Source organism: Choloepus didactylus, chromosome 4 (genome assembly GCF_015220235.1).
Source record: "Choloepus didactylus isolate mChoDid1 chromosome 4, mChoDid1.pri, whole genome shotgun sequence".
Taxonomy (NCBI): domain Eukaryota; kingdom Metazoa; phylum Chordata; class Mammalia; order Pilosa; family Megalonychidae; genus Choloepus; species Choloepus didactylus.
Window position 1 is genome coordinate 126,785,527 of NC_051310.1, and position 16,266 is coordinate 126,801,792.

At 35.5% G+C, this 16,266-nt stretch overlaps 1 protein-coding gene across 5 annotated transcripts in view; it reads left to right on the forward strand.

Annotated features, from left to right (window-relative positions):
* Window positions 1-16,266, forward strand: part of WDR72 (WD repeat domain 72) — a 237,577-nt gene that overhangs the window by 121,850 nt on the left and 99,461 nt on the right. For all 5 annotated transcript variants that reach the window (XM_037833922.1, XM_037833923.1, XM_037833924.1 and 2 more), the window contains 2 exons: window positions 4,328-5,145; window positions 7,592-7,683. In XM_037833922.1, the coding sequence (XP_037689850.1) occupies window positions 4,328-5,145; window positions 7,592-7,683 (910 nt within the window). The remainder of the gene's footprint in view (window positions 1-4,327; window positions 5,146-7,591; window positions 7,684-16,266) is intronic.

Here is a 16,266-nt window from a genome sequence, read left to right on the forward strand (position 1 = left end):
CACAGAGAGACAAAGAGATGGAAAACATAAGAGGGAATAAAGGTCTGACAATGCTAACCAGAGTTCCATAAGGGTATAATTGAAGGGGAGAGAGAAAATTCACAAACAAAAGTACTTCACAAAATAAAAAATGAAATATAGGAATACTCAAATACAATGTAGATTTGAAAAAAAAAATTCACACCTAGAAGAACTGTAGTGAAGCTACAGAATATTAAAGACAAAAAGATCTAAAAAGCAACAGAGAGAAAAGACAGATGGAATGACAGACTGCCAGCTGACTTCTCAAATGCATCAAAAGAAGCCAGAAGAATGAGAATACTAGCTTCAAAAATGCTGTGAGAAAATAAATCAAGCTAAAATTGTATAGTCAGTGAACCTGTCTTTCAAGAAAAAGATTATTCCATTGATAGTAACAGTAGTCAAAATTAATTCTTTGAAAAGAATGTCAAAAATGACAAACTTCTAGCAAAAAAAAAAGAGAGAATGAGTCAGCATAAATAATATAATAAATGAAAAACAGACCCATAGTTATAGGTGGTACAGAGAAACAAATTAATAAGCAAATAATACAAACATATTTTGAATAATTATAAAACTATCAAAAGAAACTAAAGATGGCCTACATAAGTGGGACAGATAGTCCTGAACTTGACAAACTTTTTCTCAAGTTTGTTTGAAAGTGTATTATTTGGTCAATGTGGCATACTTGTCCTAAAATTGATATGGAAAAGAAAAAGGCCATAGGAAGGACAAGGTGGGGGAAGCTACCCAACCAGATGCTAATTTTTTTGTAAAGCTGTTTTACAATGTAGTATTGTGCAGCAAGAGATAAATTATTAATGGCCCACACAATAGAGATCAGAGAGGGAAGGGCTAATTCACAAATGATGTTGGAACAGTTGAATATCAAAACAGAACATGAAAATTTTTCCTATTCCAAACCAAACCCAAAAATGAAAAAAAATTTACAAAAGATTTAAAAAGTTATGCAAAACTTTAAATTTAGGGGGAAATATAAGTAAACATTTTTATTTCCTCTGGATAAGGTACCTTTTCTTTCTTTTCAAAGAGAACACAAAAAGTATACTCTTTAAAGTAAATATTTCCTAAATTTGACAGAATTAAAATAGGAACTTAATGTTCATCAGAGAACACCAAAAATAGTGAAAATAAAACAAGCAACAAACGGAATGGCATTTGGAACACATAACCAAAAAAGATTTACTCTCAAATATATATATAAACTCCTAAAAATCAATAGGAAAAAGACAATCAAGTAGAAAGTTCACAAAATATCATAGACATTTTATAGAGTAAACATGAAAAGTTAATGAAATATTGCAATGATAATCAATCCTATTAATAATTAAGGAAATGAAAATTAAAACTACAATTTATATCCCCCAAATTGACAAAAATGGGAAAGCTTGTATCACTGAGGATGTGGAGAAATGGAAACTTTATACGTGTCAGTGGAATTACAAATTGGTACAGTTTCTTGGAAAAAAATTGAGATTATCTAGTAGAGTTGAAGATATACATATTCTATGAATTATTAGTTTCACTCTAGAAAGCCTTGCAAATGTGCCCCAAAGGTCTTTACAAGAATATTCACTGTAGCTTTTATAAAAATTGGTAATAATAAATCCTGAAAATAATTTGTCTTCATTTAAAAGCAGTGGATAAATAAAATACAGTTTTCATATTCTGTAATACTTTACAAACAGTGAATGTGGAAGAAAACAGTTATAAGCATTAACAAATAGTCTCACAGGCATAACACTTAGTGTAAACACAGAAAAATTATAAACAGTTTAATAACATTCATATAAAAATCAAAATCTTGCAAGATTAAATAGATAATTAGGAATACATCTATAAGGTTAAAACATTAAATGGAAACAGAATTCATAAACAGGAAATTCAGACTATTGTTTATCTCTTCACAGTTTTGGGGCAAGTTCCACTTTTTAACCCAGATGGGGACACTTTGCTAATATTCCTTCTGCATTTAATTTACGTTATTCATTTGGAATGTATAACACTTAAGAGAAAAAGTGCACAGAACAAAAATGTACAGCTCAAGGTATTGTCACAAAGCAAGCACCTGCATAATCACCACACAAATAAAGAAATAAAATATACCTCAGAAACTATATTCTTCCTTTCTTGCCTAGGCAACTACTCTCCTATAGTTCTAATATCTATTCATGCATCCCCAAACCCTATTGTGTTGTTTTTTCATGGTTTTTGAACTTCACATAAATGAAATAATATGGTTAATTCTCTTGTGCCTGGCTTCTTTTCTCAACATTATGTTTGTGAGATTCATACATATTGTTGCATGTAGCTACAGTTCTTTCATTTTTGTTGTTGTATATTATTCCATTGTATGGATATATTACACAATCTTTATCCATTCTGTTGTTGATGGGCATTTTGGCTGTTTCAAGTGTAGAACAATTATGAACAATGTTGCCATATAATTTTGTCTGTTTCTTGGTGCATATGTATACATATTTCTGGTTTATGAATGGATTATCCTGAAGAGAATTAGTATATGGTTTTTGTATTATTTGTATGTGTTAAGCATTGTATAGTAATATAATTATTGGAATGTATTAAGCATTGCATAATAAAATAATATAAAAATCCCCTTTGCTAAATCAATAGGTAATAAGTGGTATCTTAAATTTCACTTTTTGTTTTACTAGTGGTAATGAACATGTTTTCATATTTTAACTTTTTTTATTAGAGATGTTGTGAGTTTGCAGAACAATCATGTTTAAAACACAGGATTCCCGTATACCACCCTATTATTAACAGCTTGCATTGGTGTGATGCATTTGTTAAAATCGATGAAAACACATTTTTATAATTGTACGAGTATAAGCCATGGTTTAACTTAAGGTGCACTGTTTGTGTTGTGCAGTTCCATGGATTTTTTTAAAAAAATTTATTCTAGTAATTATATATTTTAACCAAATTCAAATATAATTCAGTTCTGTTAAGTATGTTCACAATGTTCTGCTACCATCACCACCATCCATTATCAAAATTTTTCCAATATCCCAAATAAAAGCTCTGTACCTTTTTAGCCTCTACATTTATTTAGGGCATAGGGAATTAAGACTCATATTTTACTTTGATTATTATTATTTTTGAATTGCTGTGGATGTTCTTTTAGTTATCGACTTGCAAAAATTGTTTATTTATTAAATTTCCTAAGCCTAGTACTTTCTTATTGTTGGAAAAAAATGTGTATTTGTTCATTTTGTTCTCCTCTTTGTTATTTACCTTTTACCATTTTTAATGGTTTGCTTTTTAAACTTTCTCTTTTATGATTTTAAATAAACATGTATCATCGTGGCAAAAGATTCAGAAATTAAAAGAACTCATGCAGTGTAAATAAAAGATAATTTTAATCCCTCTTCCCCAATTTACTGTTAACACTTTGGAGTGTGTCCTTTATGAGCTTTTGCATATATATACAAATGTATTTTCTTTGTATGTTTATATATATCAATATGGAAAAATATCTATAACTTTGTACATACACATAGTTTTACATAAAGGTGATTAAACATGGTTTTACGCCACCATTTAAAATATTTGAATGGTATTCCATTATATAAATATACTAATAATTTATTTAAAAAATTTATTGAGCACCTGATAATGCTATAGAGGGGCATCATTTTGTAGTATTACGGACACAACAATGTACAAACTTCCAAAGCCCCACCAAGGTGGTGGTTGAATCTAGTGGGGAAAACATCCATTAACCAAATAAATATTTCATATAATATAAGGTAACCCCAAGTATTAAGAAATAAAAAAAGAAAAAGAAAGAAGATACTGAGTGAGGGGTGGAGTGATGGGTTAGTGTACCCTAGGAAGGCTTCATAAATGAGCAGGAGCATAATTGATGTATGGGAACCCACGGTGCCTGTATTTGGGGATAAATCATTTTTGGCAGAGAAACAACAAATGAAAAGTCTGCAAGGTGAACCTTTTTTTCAAAAGACCAATCTGATATTAACATTTAGGTTACTTACAATTATTTAAAATATTAAACAAATTTAGAGAGCTAAACCTGTTAAAGCAATCCCTTAATTCTTCCAAGTATTCTAACTAGTGTTATCCTTAATTTTCAAACCTACTTCTTCCTTGTTGTATGTCTCCATGGCTATAGTAATAAGAAGATATGAGAGTTTATATCAAAAGATGCTAAGTTGATGTCATCTTACTTTATGTTACTTTAATATGTCTAAGAAAATGACTTAAACAAGAACTTTGACATATAAAATTTTTTTCCCCTTAGGTTGCTGATGCCCAGTCTTTCTCGGGGCCTTTTAATATCTTACCTGTGCAGAAAAAATGGAGTAGCATTGGCTTTCACATTCTTTTATTTGATCTGGAAATCCTTGTTGAACTTTTGCTGCCTACTCGCCTCAGTGATATTGACCCTTCCAATTCATTCTATGGAAGTGAAATCCTTAGAAGAGCCAGGAGCACAGTAGAGAAGACAACACTGATGCTGAGAAGAAGTAAAACTGCTTGTGGTCCTCTCTCAGTGGAGACACAAGCCAAGTCTGTTAGTGAAAGCCTGGTCCACAGAGATACCACCACCAAATTCTTAGAAGAAAATGATGGCCTTAAAAGGCAGAAGAAAGTGAAGAGCTCCAAAAAGACATACTCTAAGCCATCAAGGAAAGTTGATGCCAATCTCACAATAGACACAGCTAAATTGCTCTTGTCTTGTCTTTTGCCATGGGGAGTGGATAAAGAATTAGATAATCTCTGCATTAAGCATCTCAATATTTTAAAGCTTCAGGGTCCTGTTTCTTTAGGACTTGCTTCAAATGAAGATCACTTCTCACTGATGCTTCCAGGCTGGGATTTATGCAATGCTGACATGAAGAAAGACTATTCAACAGTGAATTTATTTTCCAGAAAAGTTTTGGACTTGTCAAATAAATACACAGCCAGTCTTCCAGGCCAAGTTAGGATGCTGAGAGGACTTGAAAATAATTGCGATTCTCTGCAAGAGTCCAACACTATAGTTTATTTATTGGGCAGACTATTTTTGATTAATCAGTTAGTTAACATGCCTTTAGAATTGGCCTGTGGAATTGACAGGTAAGCCATGACTAAAGATTTTGACTAGTCTTATTTGGGACATTAGAAAATTATCATTGTATGCTTATTCAGTTCTCTAATCTGCCTCCCTTCTTTTCTTCCCCCTTCCTTCCCTTCCTCCCTCCTCCCTTCTTTTCTTCTGATGATGGGTATATATGCAACAACTCCTTTAGTTCAAAACACATTTTAAAAAAATCTTCCTTTTAATTCTTTGGGACTGGAGGATAATTTGGGCAATAAATCTATATCTTGTAAAATCCATTCATTCAACAAATATCTATTGCTTTCAGAAATGTATAAGAAAAGTCATTGTTCTGGATGCTGAATGATTCTCTCTCTCTCTCTCTCTCTTTGAAATCATACCATTTACTTTATACTTTGTCATATTAAAATACAAGAGGCACTCCAGTAACTAATTTATTGAATGCACAATTTAGTAATACTAATAATTTTTGAGAGTTTAATATCTACTTGTCACTGTGTATGCCCTTTACACATGTGACATCATTGAATATGCACAACAAATGCTGATAGTATGGATGAGGATATTGAGGGTTATGGAGAGAATGTGTCACACCTAAGCTTATTAGCTCATTAAAGGCTGATCCAGAACTAATCCAGAGCTGTCTAGTTCCAGAGCCTGAATAATTACTAATTTCTTCTCTCTCACTGTGTATGCCTTCTCCAATGCTAAAATTCAGTATAAGTTTTCAGTCTGATTAATTCAATTCATTAAGGACTTACTGAACATCTCCTATGTCCTTAGCACTGGCCTAAAGAGAAAATATAAAATAACTTTATGATTTGTGTGATAAGGATTTTATACATGAAATTAGTAGAAAACACAAATAAAATAAAGGAAGAAGAAAAACTATTTGTTGTACAGATAAGTAGTATAGATGGTCAGAGTAAGGAGAATAACCAGTGGAAGATGAAACCATCAGAAAGCCTTTATAGAAGAGACTGTTTGAACTTCCCATTACACTGTGGTTGATGATCCCTGACATTTCTGTTGTTTGATAAGAGCTCAGTTCAATGAATATCCAAGCCAGACAGTATTTAAAAATCAGAATTCCTGCCCTCAGCAAACCTTCAGTTTGATGGGAAGTCTAAACAGATCATATAAGATTCAGTGTTATCGTTCCTTCCACTATAATGCTCTTATGTTATGGGGTTTTCTATTTTCAGTTCAGTGACCCTTATAATAAGAAAACAGAGACTTGTAAATACTTTGATTCATACACTTAATGTTCCTTTATTTTCCATTCTTTTGTTCATTTTAACTGCCTAGATCTTTTTTCAATTTCAGAACTTCTTTTCCTTGTCTCTTCCTTTCACTTACTATGAATATTATGAAGTACCCAAAGTATAGTGAAAAAATATACTCAGCCTGGTATCTGAAGACCTGGGATTGTATCCTGGTTTTGTTGTTTAACTAGTCATGTGACTTTGAGCTGCTTACTCAGTGCCTCTGAGCCTTACTTACCTCATTTACAAAGTGAGGTGACTGCAATAGGTGATCGTTAAGGTTTCTTCAAATTCCTAAAAACTTGGGCTGCCAAATTTGAAAAAACTTGTTCCCCTAATCGTGATCCCACAGAGCAGATGAGGAACTTAGCTGTCATTAGCCAGAGGTTTTCATTACGAGTTTGTTCCTGATACAGAGGAAGTAGAGGATGTGCCAGGTACCCTTCAGAGGAGCTTGCAGGCTTTCAGCAAGACTTTAAATGGATGTCACATATTCATTAGCAGTTAAAAAAAGAAATTCTTCATTAAAACAAGCTATAGAATGGAGGTGTCAGGATTGGAGATTGCTTCCCTAAATAAGTCAAAACACGTTTGATCTGCTGTCAGAGCCTGAATATAATTTTTCAGAAAATCAAAATGAAGTGTCTTGGATTTGTCACACCAAATCCTCCCAACAGGACAGGCCGTTTCACTAATATTTCACTGTGGTTTTGAAAGTTGAGAAGTATCTTGTGTGCTAACAACTGGGTACACAACTTAACTGAATTTTAAGGGAAGATTTATCTCCCTATGAGAACATCGCTGCCAGTACCTATGATTGAATCCCTGCATTGAGATAAAGCCCTGTCTTCTCAAGGCCTTGATGGTACCTCAGGAGAATTCTTTAGCAAATGTCAGCATATTAAGATTCATAAATTTATTGCAATATACAGAGGTCACCTAAAGTAGCAAGAACCATCCTATTAGTGTGTCATGAGACAATTCTATGATTCCCAATAAAATTGGGATTAAGGTTTTAGGTGGAAGTAAAGTAGAGAAATAAAATTCAAAAAAGATGAATGTGGAAGATATTTCTAAAAATAATCTGTGTTCAATTCCCAAATTTGCTATGATGGGCATGTACCCAATCTTCAGTTTAGTTTCCCAAAATATTTTTCATACTTCTTTGACAATATCCTTTAAATATTTTTTTCAACAGGACCTTCAAAATGGAATCTGTACACAATAAGGGGAAAAGTCTTACGAATGATATTTTGAATATTTCAAGCTTCTATGGTTACTTAAGAAATGGTAAGGAAGAGAGTTTTAGAAGCAAATACTGTTTTAGTTTCCCTGCTGCTAATATAAATACCATATAATGGGTTGACTTAACTGCAAGAAGGAGTTTATTGGCTCCTGGTTTCAGAGGCTAGAAGGCTTGCATCATCCCAGGATCAGTATCTTCTGGCTGGGCAGCAATCTTTGGGGTTCCTTGACTTTTCTCTCACATGACAGTGCACATGGAGGCATCTTCTCCTTTCTCTTCTGGGTTCCATTGACTTCCAGCTTCTGGCTGTTCTCTGTGGCTTTTTTCTGTGTCCAATTTCCTTTGCTTATAAGGACTTCCGCCATTTAGGATGAAGGCCCACCCTGATTCAGTTTGGCCACAGCTCAACTAATAACATCTTTAGTTTTACAAAAAAACCACACATATTTATAAAAAACACACCTACAGACCAGGGGTTGGAACCTGAACTACCTTTTGTGGGGACATGATACAATTCCTAGCAGATGTGATATGATTTCCTTTTCCTATGAAATAAAATTGCCTTTCTGTAACTGGGTATCACTTTACAGCTTAGAATGAGGTGTGTGTGTATTTATTGTTTGATTTAGCCTACATTTCACATAGTTATGGTATGTATTATGCCTATATTTGAAAGAGCTATGAATATTTTTATTAGAATAAGTAACATCATATAAGAGATGTCATAGGATGGAATTCATCAAATGAAGTTTGAAATGCCTGAAACTCTGAAAATTTTCAGCAAAGAAAGTATTTGGATGTTAAATGAGGTCACATATAATTCTTTGGGAGGTTTCTAGCATCAATGTCTTTATTACCAAATAAATAATCATTAGATTTGAGAATTTTAGAGCTATTTCAGAAGGCTGTATAATAGTCCTTGAATTCTTATGAATACAGATTTTGGTGTTTAGATTTTCTTTTGATGCCAAATAGCTAATCCATCCACAAACCTGCCCCTCCTGGTCTTTGCCATCTCAGTAAATGGCAATTCTGTCCTTTTAGTTGCTCAGGCTAAGAACTTTGGTGTTGTTTTCTTTTTAATTTCCCCTTTCTCCCACATGCCATATCCAGTCTTTCAATAATTATGGCGATTCCATTTTCAGAATATATCTCATAGTCCAACTGCTTCTCACTACCTGCAAAATCGCCCTGGTGTGAGCCACCATCCTCTCTTGCCTGGATGACCACAGTAGCCTCCTAACTACTTCTCTGCTTTTATTCTTGGCTCTTGTACTCCTGCCTCAAACCTTTCAGTGGCATTTGTTTCACTCAGTATCAAGCCACAATCCCTACTGTGGCTCACAAGGCTCTACATCATCTGACTGCTCCTCCTGCACCTTCACATACACCCCTACCCAGCCTCGTCTCTTTCTGCTCGCCATGCTGGCCTATTTACTTCTACCTGAACACGACAGGCAGGTCTTAGCACTGGCTGTTCCCTCTGTCTGGAATGCTCTTTCCCCAGATACCCATATAGCTCAAACTGCCCCCATGGTCCCTGCAATACGCACATCCTTCAAGTCATGCTCAAATGTTACTTTATCAATGAAAGTATCCCTCTTCCCTAGCACACTCCCTATCCCCTTCTCTGTTTTTGCCATTTCTCCATAAGCTGTATCACTACCTGATGCAATATAGATCAATTTTTCATTTATCAGCTGACTCCAGCCATTAAAATGTAAGCTCTGTGGGGGTTATGTTTTTATGATAGTTTTATGCACTATTGTGTCCCCAGTTTCTAGAACAGTATCTGGGAGGAATTAGATAAATATTTTTTGAATTAATGAATGAGTGAATACATGAATTATTAGGTCAAAGGTCAGTTTAAATTATTCCTTCCATTCTATCTGCATATCCAAGGGGATTGCCTAAATGGTATGTGTGAACATATGTAGTATTCACATGCAATTGTAGGTTCCAGATAAGTACAAAATAAGGAATACATTGGATTTTCTTGAGTCTCTTTATACCTATGAGTAGAGCAATGGTTTTGGAGACAGATGGCTGAGATTCAAGATCCAACTTTGCTACCACTTACGTTATCTTATGCAAGTCTTTTACTCCTTTAAAAGCTCCATTGACTACATTTGTAAAATGAGAATAAAATCCCAGGATTGAGTGGATTCTGCTCCCAAAGTTGTGCAATATAAGGTCTATACCTTGGATGACCTAAACAATGGTGCAGCCTTCACAGGGCTAGTGAAAGGAATATTTAGGGTAGTTTAAAGTGACAGTGTATTAATAGCTTCCACTTACTGTGTACCTACTAGATATCAAAAATTTTTTCAGTGACTTTATATACATTATCTCAATTAATACATAAACAACCTTGTATAGTAGCGGGAGGTATCTGTTTTACCCTTAGAAAAATTGGGGTCGGCAAATTTAGGTGACTCACAGTCAAGCAGTTTTTAAGAAGAGCCAGGATTCCAATCCAAATCTGTCTGATTCCAAACTCCTTGTTCCTTCCGCTATTATCAGGCCACTTGTCCTACATTGGATTACATGTAGTGTTTCATCTATATGTACCCCATCTGGGTTGCCTGCCTTCTCCTCCTTAGGTAGTAGTGGTTTATAGGGTCATTTATCCCAGTTTTCATTTTTTGTAACACCCATGGAAATTCCCAAACATCTTGTTTTTTTTTTTGTTTGTTTGTTTTGTTTTGTTTTGTTTTTGGTCAGGGCTGAAAAAGGGATTGGAATTCAAAGTTAAACATAAGTATTTCTGCCAAGACATAGGGAATTACTGACCAAATCCAGAGAGGTCCCTGTTTCTCCTGTAGCACCCTAACCAAAGTAGCCTTGAGCAACTTGGGTTTTTTGCTGAATAATCTCTAATTCTTTATGGGTAGCATTTATAGCGTTTAAAATTCAGTTAGGCAGTAAGGAAATGTGATTTTTTTTTTATTAGTAATAGGAAAATGAGAGGTTGGAGGGAAAGGAGAGATTCTCTTCATGGTATTAATTTTTTTAATGCAATTTTATTGAAATATATCCACATACCATACAGTCATCCAAAGTGTACAACAGTTGTTCACAGTATCATCATATAGTTGTACATTCATCACCACAATCAATTTTTGATCGTTTTCATTGCTCTAAAAAAAAACATAAAATAAGAATAAGAATAAAAGTAGTAAAGAACACCCAAAACATCCCATACCCCTCCCCACCCCCTTTTATTCATTTACTTTTTGTCCCCATTTTTCTCCTCATTTGTTGATACAATGGGTAAAGGGAATATGAGCCATAAGGTTTTCACAATCACTTGGTCATACCATATAAGCTACATAGTTATGCAATCATCTTCAAGAATCAAGGATACTGGACTGCAGTTCAACAGTTTCAGATATTGCCTCCTAGCTATTCTAATAAACTAAAAACTAAAAGGGATATCTATATAATGCCTAAGAATAACCTTCAGAATGACCTCTCAACTCCATTTGAAATCTCTCAGCCACTGAAACTTTATTTGTTTCATTTCTCTTCCCTCTTTTGGTCCAGAAGATTTTCTCAATCCTATGGAAGCTGGGTCCAGGCTCATCCCTGGGAGTTACATCCCATGTTGCCAGGGAGACTTACACCCCTGGGAGTCATGTCCCACTTAGTGGGGAGAGCAGTGAGTGTACCTACCAAGTTTGCTTAGAGAGGCCACATCTGAGCAACAAAAGAGGTTCTCTTGGTGTTACTCAGGCACAATTATAAGTAGGCTTAGCCTCTCATTTGCAGTAACAAGCTTCATGAGTGCAAGCCCTAAGAATGAGGGCTTGGCCTACTAAACTGGTAGTCCCCAATGCTTGTGAGAATATCAGTAATTCTCCAGGTGTGGAAGTTTAATATTTCCACATTTTCCCCCAGTCCCTTAAGGGGGCTTTGCAAATACTTTTCATTCATCCCAAATTACTCTGGGATTTATTAGGGGTTCATGCTAACCTGTACAAACTAACCAGATCTCACTCCCTCTTTAAGGTTCCATGTAATTATGGTGTTTGAGTAAACTGAACATACAAGTTAAATTATATAGTGTGCTACAGAAAATATAGATTTTACACCAAATAAACATCTCTTCCTTTGGTCCCACATAGAAGCCAAAGTTTTAAAACACAGTATCATCCTCTACCCTTTAATCTGATTTACCTCAGTCTCAACCAAGTCTATTTTGTTCATATCTCCAATCGAAGTCTGATCTCCTTTTCAGCCTCTTTAACAGTTTCTGCATGGGGCATTGCTAACACTCATAGCTGCCGAAGTCGGGGTCCAAGACCCAGGTGCCACACAGACACCCAAAACTCCAGGGATCGACGAGGTCACATACAAACAGCTCAGAATCTCAGCATTTAAAAATGACTGTTATAACTCATGAATAGATGTGACTGCTATAAGAGCTTACAATCTAGGGAACTTTACATAAGCCTTCCCCTAATAACCATGCTTCCAGATCCAGTTCTCAGAGTTTGCACATTATTATTTGTCCATATTAGTGAGGCATTACAATGTTTGTCTTTTCATTTCTGGCTTATTTCACTCAACCTACTGTCATCAAGGTCCATTCATCTTGTCGCATACCTCACAACTTCATTCCTTCTCGTAGCAGCTCAATATTCTATTGTATGTATACACCACAGTTCACCATTAGGCTCACCGGTCAATGTACCCTTAGGCCACCTCCATCCATTGCAAATCATGAATACTGCTGCCACAAACACCAGTGTGCAAATGACCACTCGTGTCCCCCCCTCTCAGTTCTTCCAAGTATACAACAAATAACAGAGTTGCTAGACCATATGGCAACCCCATACTTAGCTTCCTGTGGAACCACCACATTGCCCTCCAGATGGGCTGCACCATTCTACTTCCCCACCTGCAGTGAGTACGTACATCCCTCTCTCCACATTTTCTCCAGCACTTGTATACCCGTTTATTTTTTAAACAGTTTTATTCACACACTATACAATCCATCCTAAGTGAATAATCAATGATTCCTGGTATAATCACATAGTTATGCATTTATCATGGTATTAATTTTTAAAAATCAAAGCCTAAGTAATACAATAAGGTGCTCAGTCTAAAGGGTCAATAGGAAATAATACTTCCGTCAGCAGGAACGGTGACTGTAATATTGGTAAACATATTGGTAATACGCTTTGTTTTTGTTTTCTCCCCTGAAGCTGCAGTTAATTCTTTAACTCACTGACATTGCCTAGAAAAGTTGTCTCATTTCTGTCTCATATTAAAAATTTAACATCATATTAATGTGCACTGAAGTACCATATGATGCCAGCAAGTAGTTGCAATTGAGACCAGTACTTAGCTTTGATAGTTGAATCACAAGGCCCCCAAAATAAGAGAAGGAGAAAGGAAAAAAGTCAAAAGAAAATTTTCTCTTACCTGCTGTGTCATGAAGAAATGGAAAATATGACTTAAAAATCATAGTGCCCCCATTGTACTTATATGTTTTATGTAATGTTATTGGTCATTTCAAATTCATGTTATATGTTCCATCAGGAAAAAACTGATATTAAAAATGGATCAGCAATGGAATCAAATTGAGAATTCAGAGATAGACCCTCAGATCTATGGCCGACTGATCTTTGATAAGGCCCCCAAAGTCACTGAACTGAGTCATAATGGTCTTTTCAACAAATGGGGCTGGGAGAGTTGGATATCCATATCCAAAAGAATGAAAGAGGAACCCTACCTCACCCCCTACACAAAAATTAACTCAAAATGGACCAAAGATCTCAATATAAAAGAAAGTACCATAAAACTCCTAGAAGATAATGTAGGAAAACATCTTCAAGACCTTGTATTAGGCGGCCACTTCCTAGACTTTACACCCAAAGCACAAGCAACAAAAGAGAAAATAGATAAATGGGAACTCCTCAAGCTTAGAAGTTTCTGTACCTCAAAGGAATTTCTCAAAAAGGTAAAGAGGCAGCCAACTCAATGGGAAAAAATTTTTGGAAACCATGTATCTGACAAAAGACTGATATCTTGCATATATAAAGAAATCCTACAACTCAATGACAATAGTACAGACAGCCCAATTATAAAATGGGCAAAAGATATGAAAAGACAGTTCTCTGAAGAGGAAATACAAATGGCCAAGAAACACATGAAAAAATGTTCAGCTTCACTAGCTATTAGAGAGATGCAAATTAAGACCACAATGAGATACCATCTAACACCGGTTAGAATGGCTGCCATTAAACAAACAGGAAACTACAAATGCTGGAGGGGATGTGGAGAAATTGGAAGTCTTATTCATTGTTGGTGGGACTGTATAATGGTTCAGCCACTCTGGAAGTCAGTCTGGCAGTTCCTTAGAAAACTAGATATAGAGTTACCATTCGATCCAGCGATTGCACTTCTCAGTATATACCCGGAAGGTCGGAAAGCAGTGACACGAACAGATATCTGCACGCCAATGTTCATAGCAGCATTATTCACAATTGCCAAGAGATGGAAACAACCCAAATGTCCTTCAACAGATGAGTGGATAAATAAAATGTGGTATATACACACGATGGAATACTACGCGGCAGTAAGAAGGAACGATCTCGTGAAACATATGACAACATGGATGAACCTTGAAGACATAATGCTGAGCGAAATAAGCCAGGCACAGAAAGAGAAATATTATATGCTACCACTAATGTGAACTTTGAAAAATGTAAAACAAATGGTTTATAATGTAGAATGTAGGGGAACTAGCAATAGAGAGCAATTAATGAAGGGGGAACAATAATCCAAGAAGAACAGATAAGCTATTTAATGTTCTGGGGATGCCCAGGAATGACTATGGTCTGTTAATTTCTGATGGATATAGTAGGAACAAGTTCATAGAAATGTTGCTATATTATGTAACTTTCTTGGGGTAAAGTAGGAACATGTTGGAAGTTAAGCAGTTATCTTAGGTTAGTTGTCTTTTTCTTACTCCCTTGTTATAGTCTCTTTGAAATGTTCTTTTATTGTATGTTTGTTTTCTTTTTAACTTTTTTTTCATACAGTTGATTTAAAAAAGAAGGGAAAGTTAAAAAAAAGAAAAAAAAAGAAAAAAGACAAACAAGGAAAAAAAAAAAAAAAGATGTAGTGCCCCCTTGAGGAGCCTGTGGAGAATGCAGGGGTATTCGCCTACCCCACCTCCATGGTTGCTAACATGACCACAGACATAGGGGACTGGTGGTTTGATGGGTTGAGCCCTCTACCATAAGTTTTACCCTTGGGAAGACGGTTGCTGCAAAGGAGAGGCTAGGCCTCCCTATGGTTGTGCCTAAGAGCCTCCTCCCGAATGCCTCTTTGTTGGTCAGATGTGGCCCTCTCTCTCTGGCTAAGCCAACTTGAAAGGTGAAATCACTGCCCTCCCCCCTATGTGGGATCAGACACCCAGGGGAGTGAATCTCCCTGGCAACGTGGAATATGACTCCCGGGGAGGAATGTAGACCCGGCATCATGGGACAGAGAACATCTTCTTGACCAAAAGGGGGATGTGAAAGGAAATGAAATAAGCTTCAGTGGCAGAGAGATTCCAAAAAGAGCCGAGAGGTCACTCTGGTGGGCACTCTTATGCACACTTTAGACAACCCTTTTTAGGTTCTAAAGAATTGGGGTAGCTGGTGGTGGATACCTGAAACTATCAAACTACAACCCAGAACCCATGAATCTCAAAGACAGTTGTATAAAAATGTAGCTTATGAGGGGTGACAATGGGATTGGGAAAGCCATAAGGACCACACTCCACTTTGTCTAGTTTATGGATGGATGAGTAGAAAAATAGGGGAAGGAAACAAACAGACAAAGGTACCCAGTGTTCTTTTTTACTTCAATTGCTCTTTTTCACTCTAATTATTATTCTTGTTATTTTTGTGTGTGTGCTAATGAAGGTGTCAGGGATTGATTTAGGTGATGAATGTACAACTATGTAATGGTACTGTAAACAATTGAAAGTACAATTTGTTTTGTATGACTGCATGGTATGTGAATATATCTCAATAAAATGAAGATAAAAAAAATGGATCAGAAGTTTCTTATGTATTTTTCCATGTTCTCAATTTGCATTATATAGCTTTATTACCTTTCGCTTGACTACTGTGATAGATATAAATTAGTGATTCAGTGAAAAGCATATCAGACTAATACTCATTTAAATAGTTGATAATAGGACTTCAATCATGAACTAACACATTAATTTAAATAGATTATCATAGCAACAATTTTCCTACTAGGGTAAGCTCTCACCATTCTTCCCTATCTCACTGCCAGGATCTGGCACCTACATAATATATTTAAGCCATCAGAAAGCCTGAATTCATTGATTTCATTTGGATGATAATATGTACATTTTCAACCGATGAAAAGCCATTTATTAAGTGCTTTTTTTTTATGCAGGAGACTTCTGGACACTCTATGGATCAATTTATATAGACCAAAAGTCCTAGCTCACTCTTAAATTTCACCCTGAACGTTAAGGGAAATAGATAGAAAGGACATTCAAGAGGGCAAACTTAAAAGATACAATACATAACAAAATGACTCAAATTAAAACATTAGTGTTATACCTATTGATCAGAGGGTTATAGCTGGGT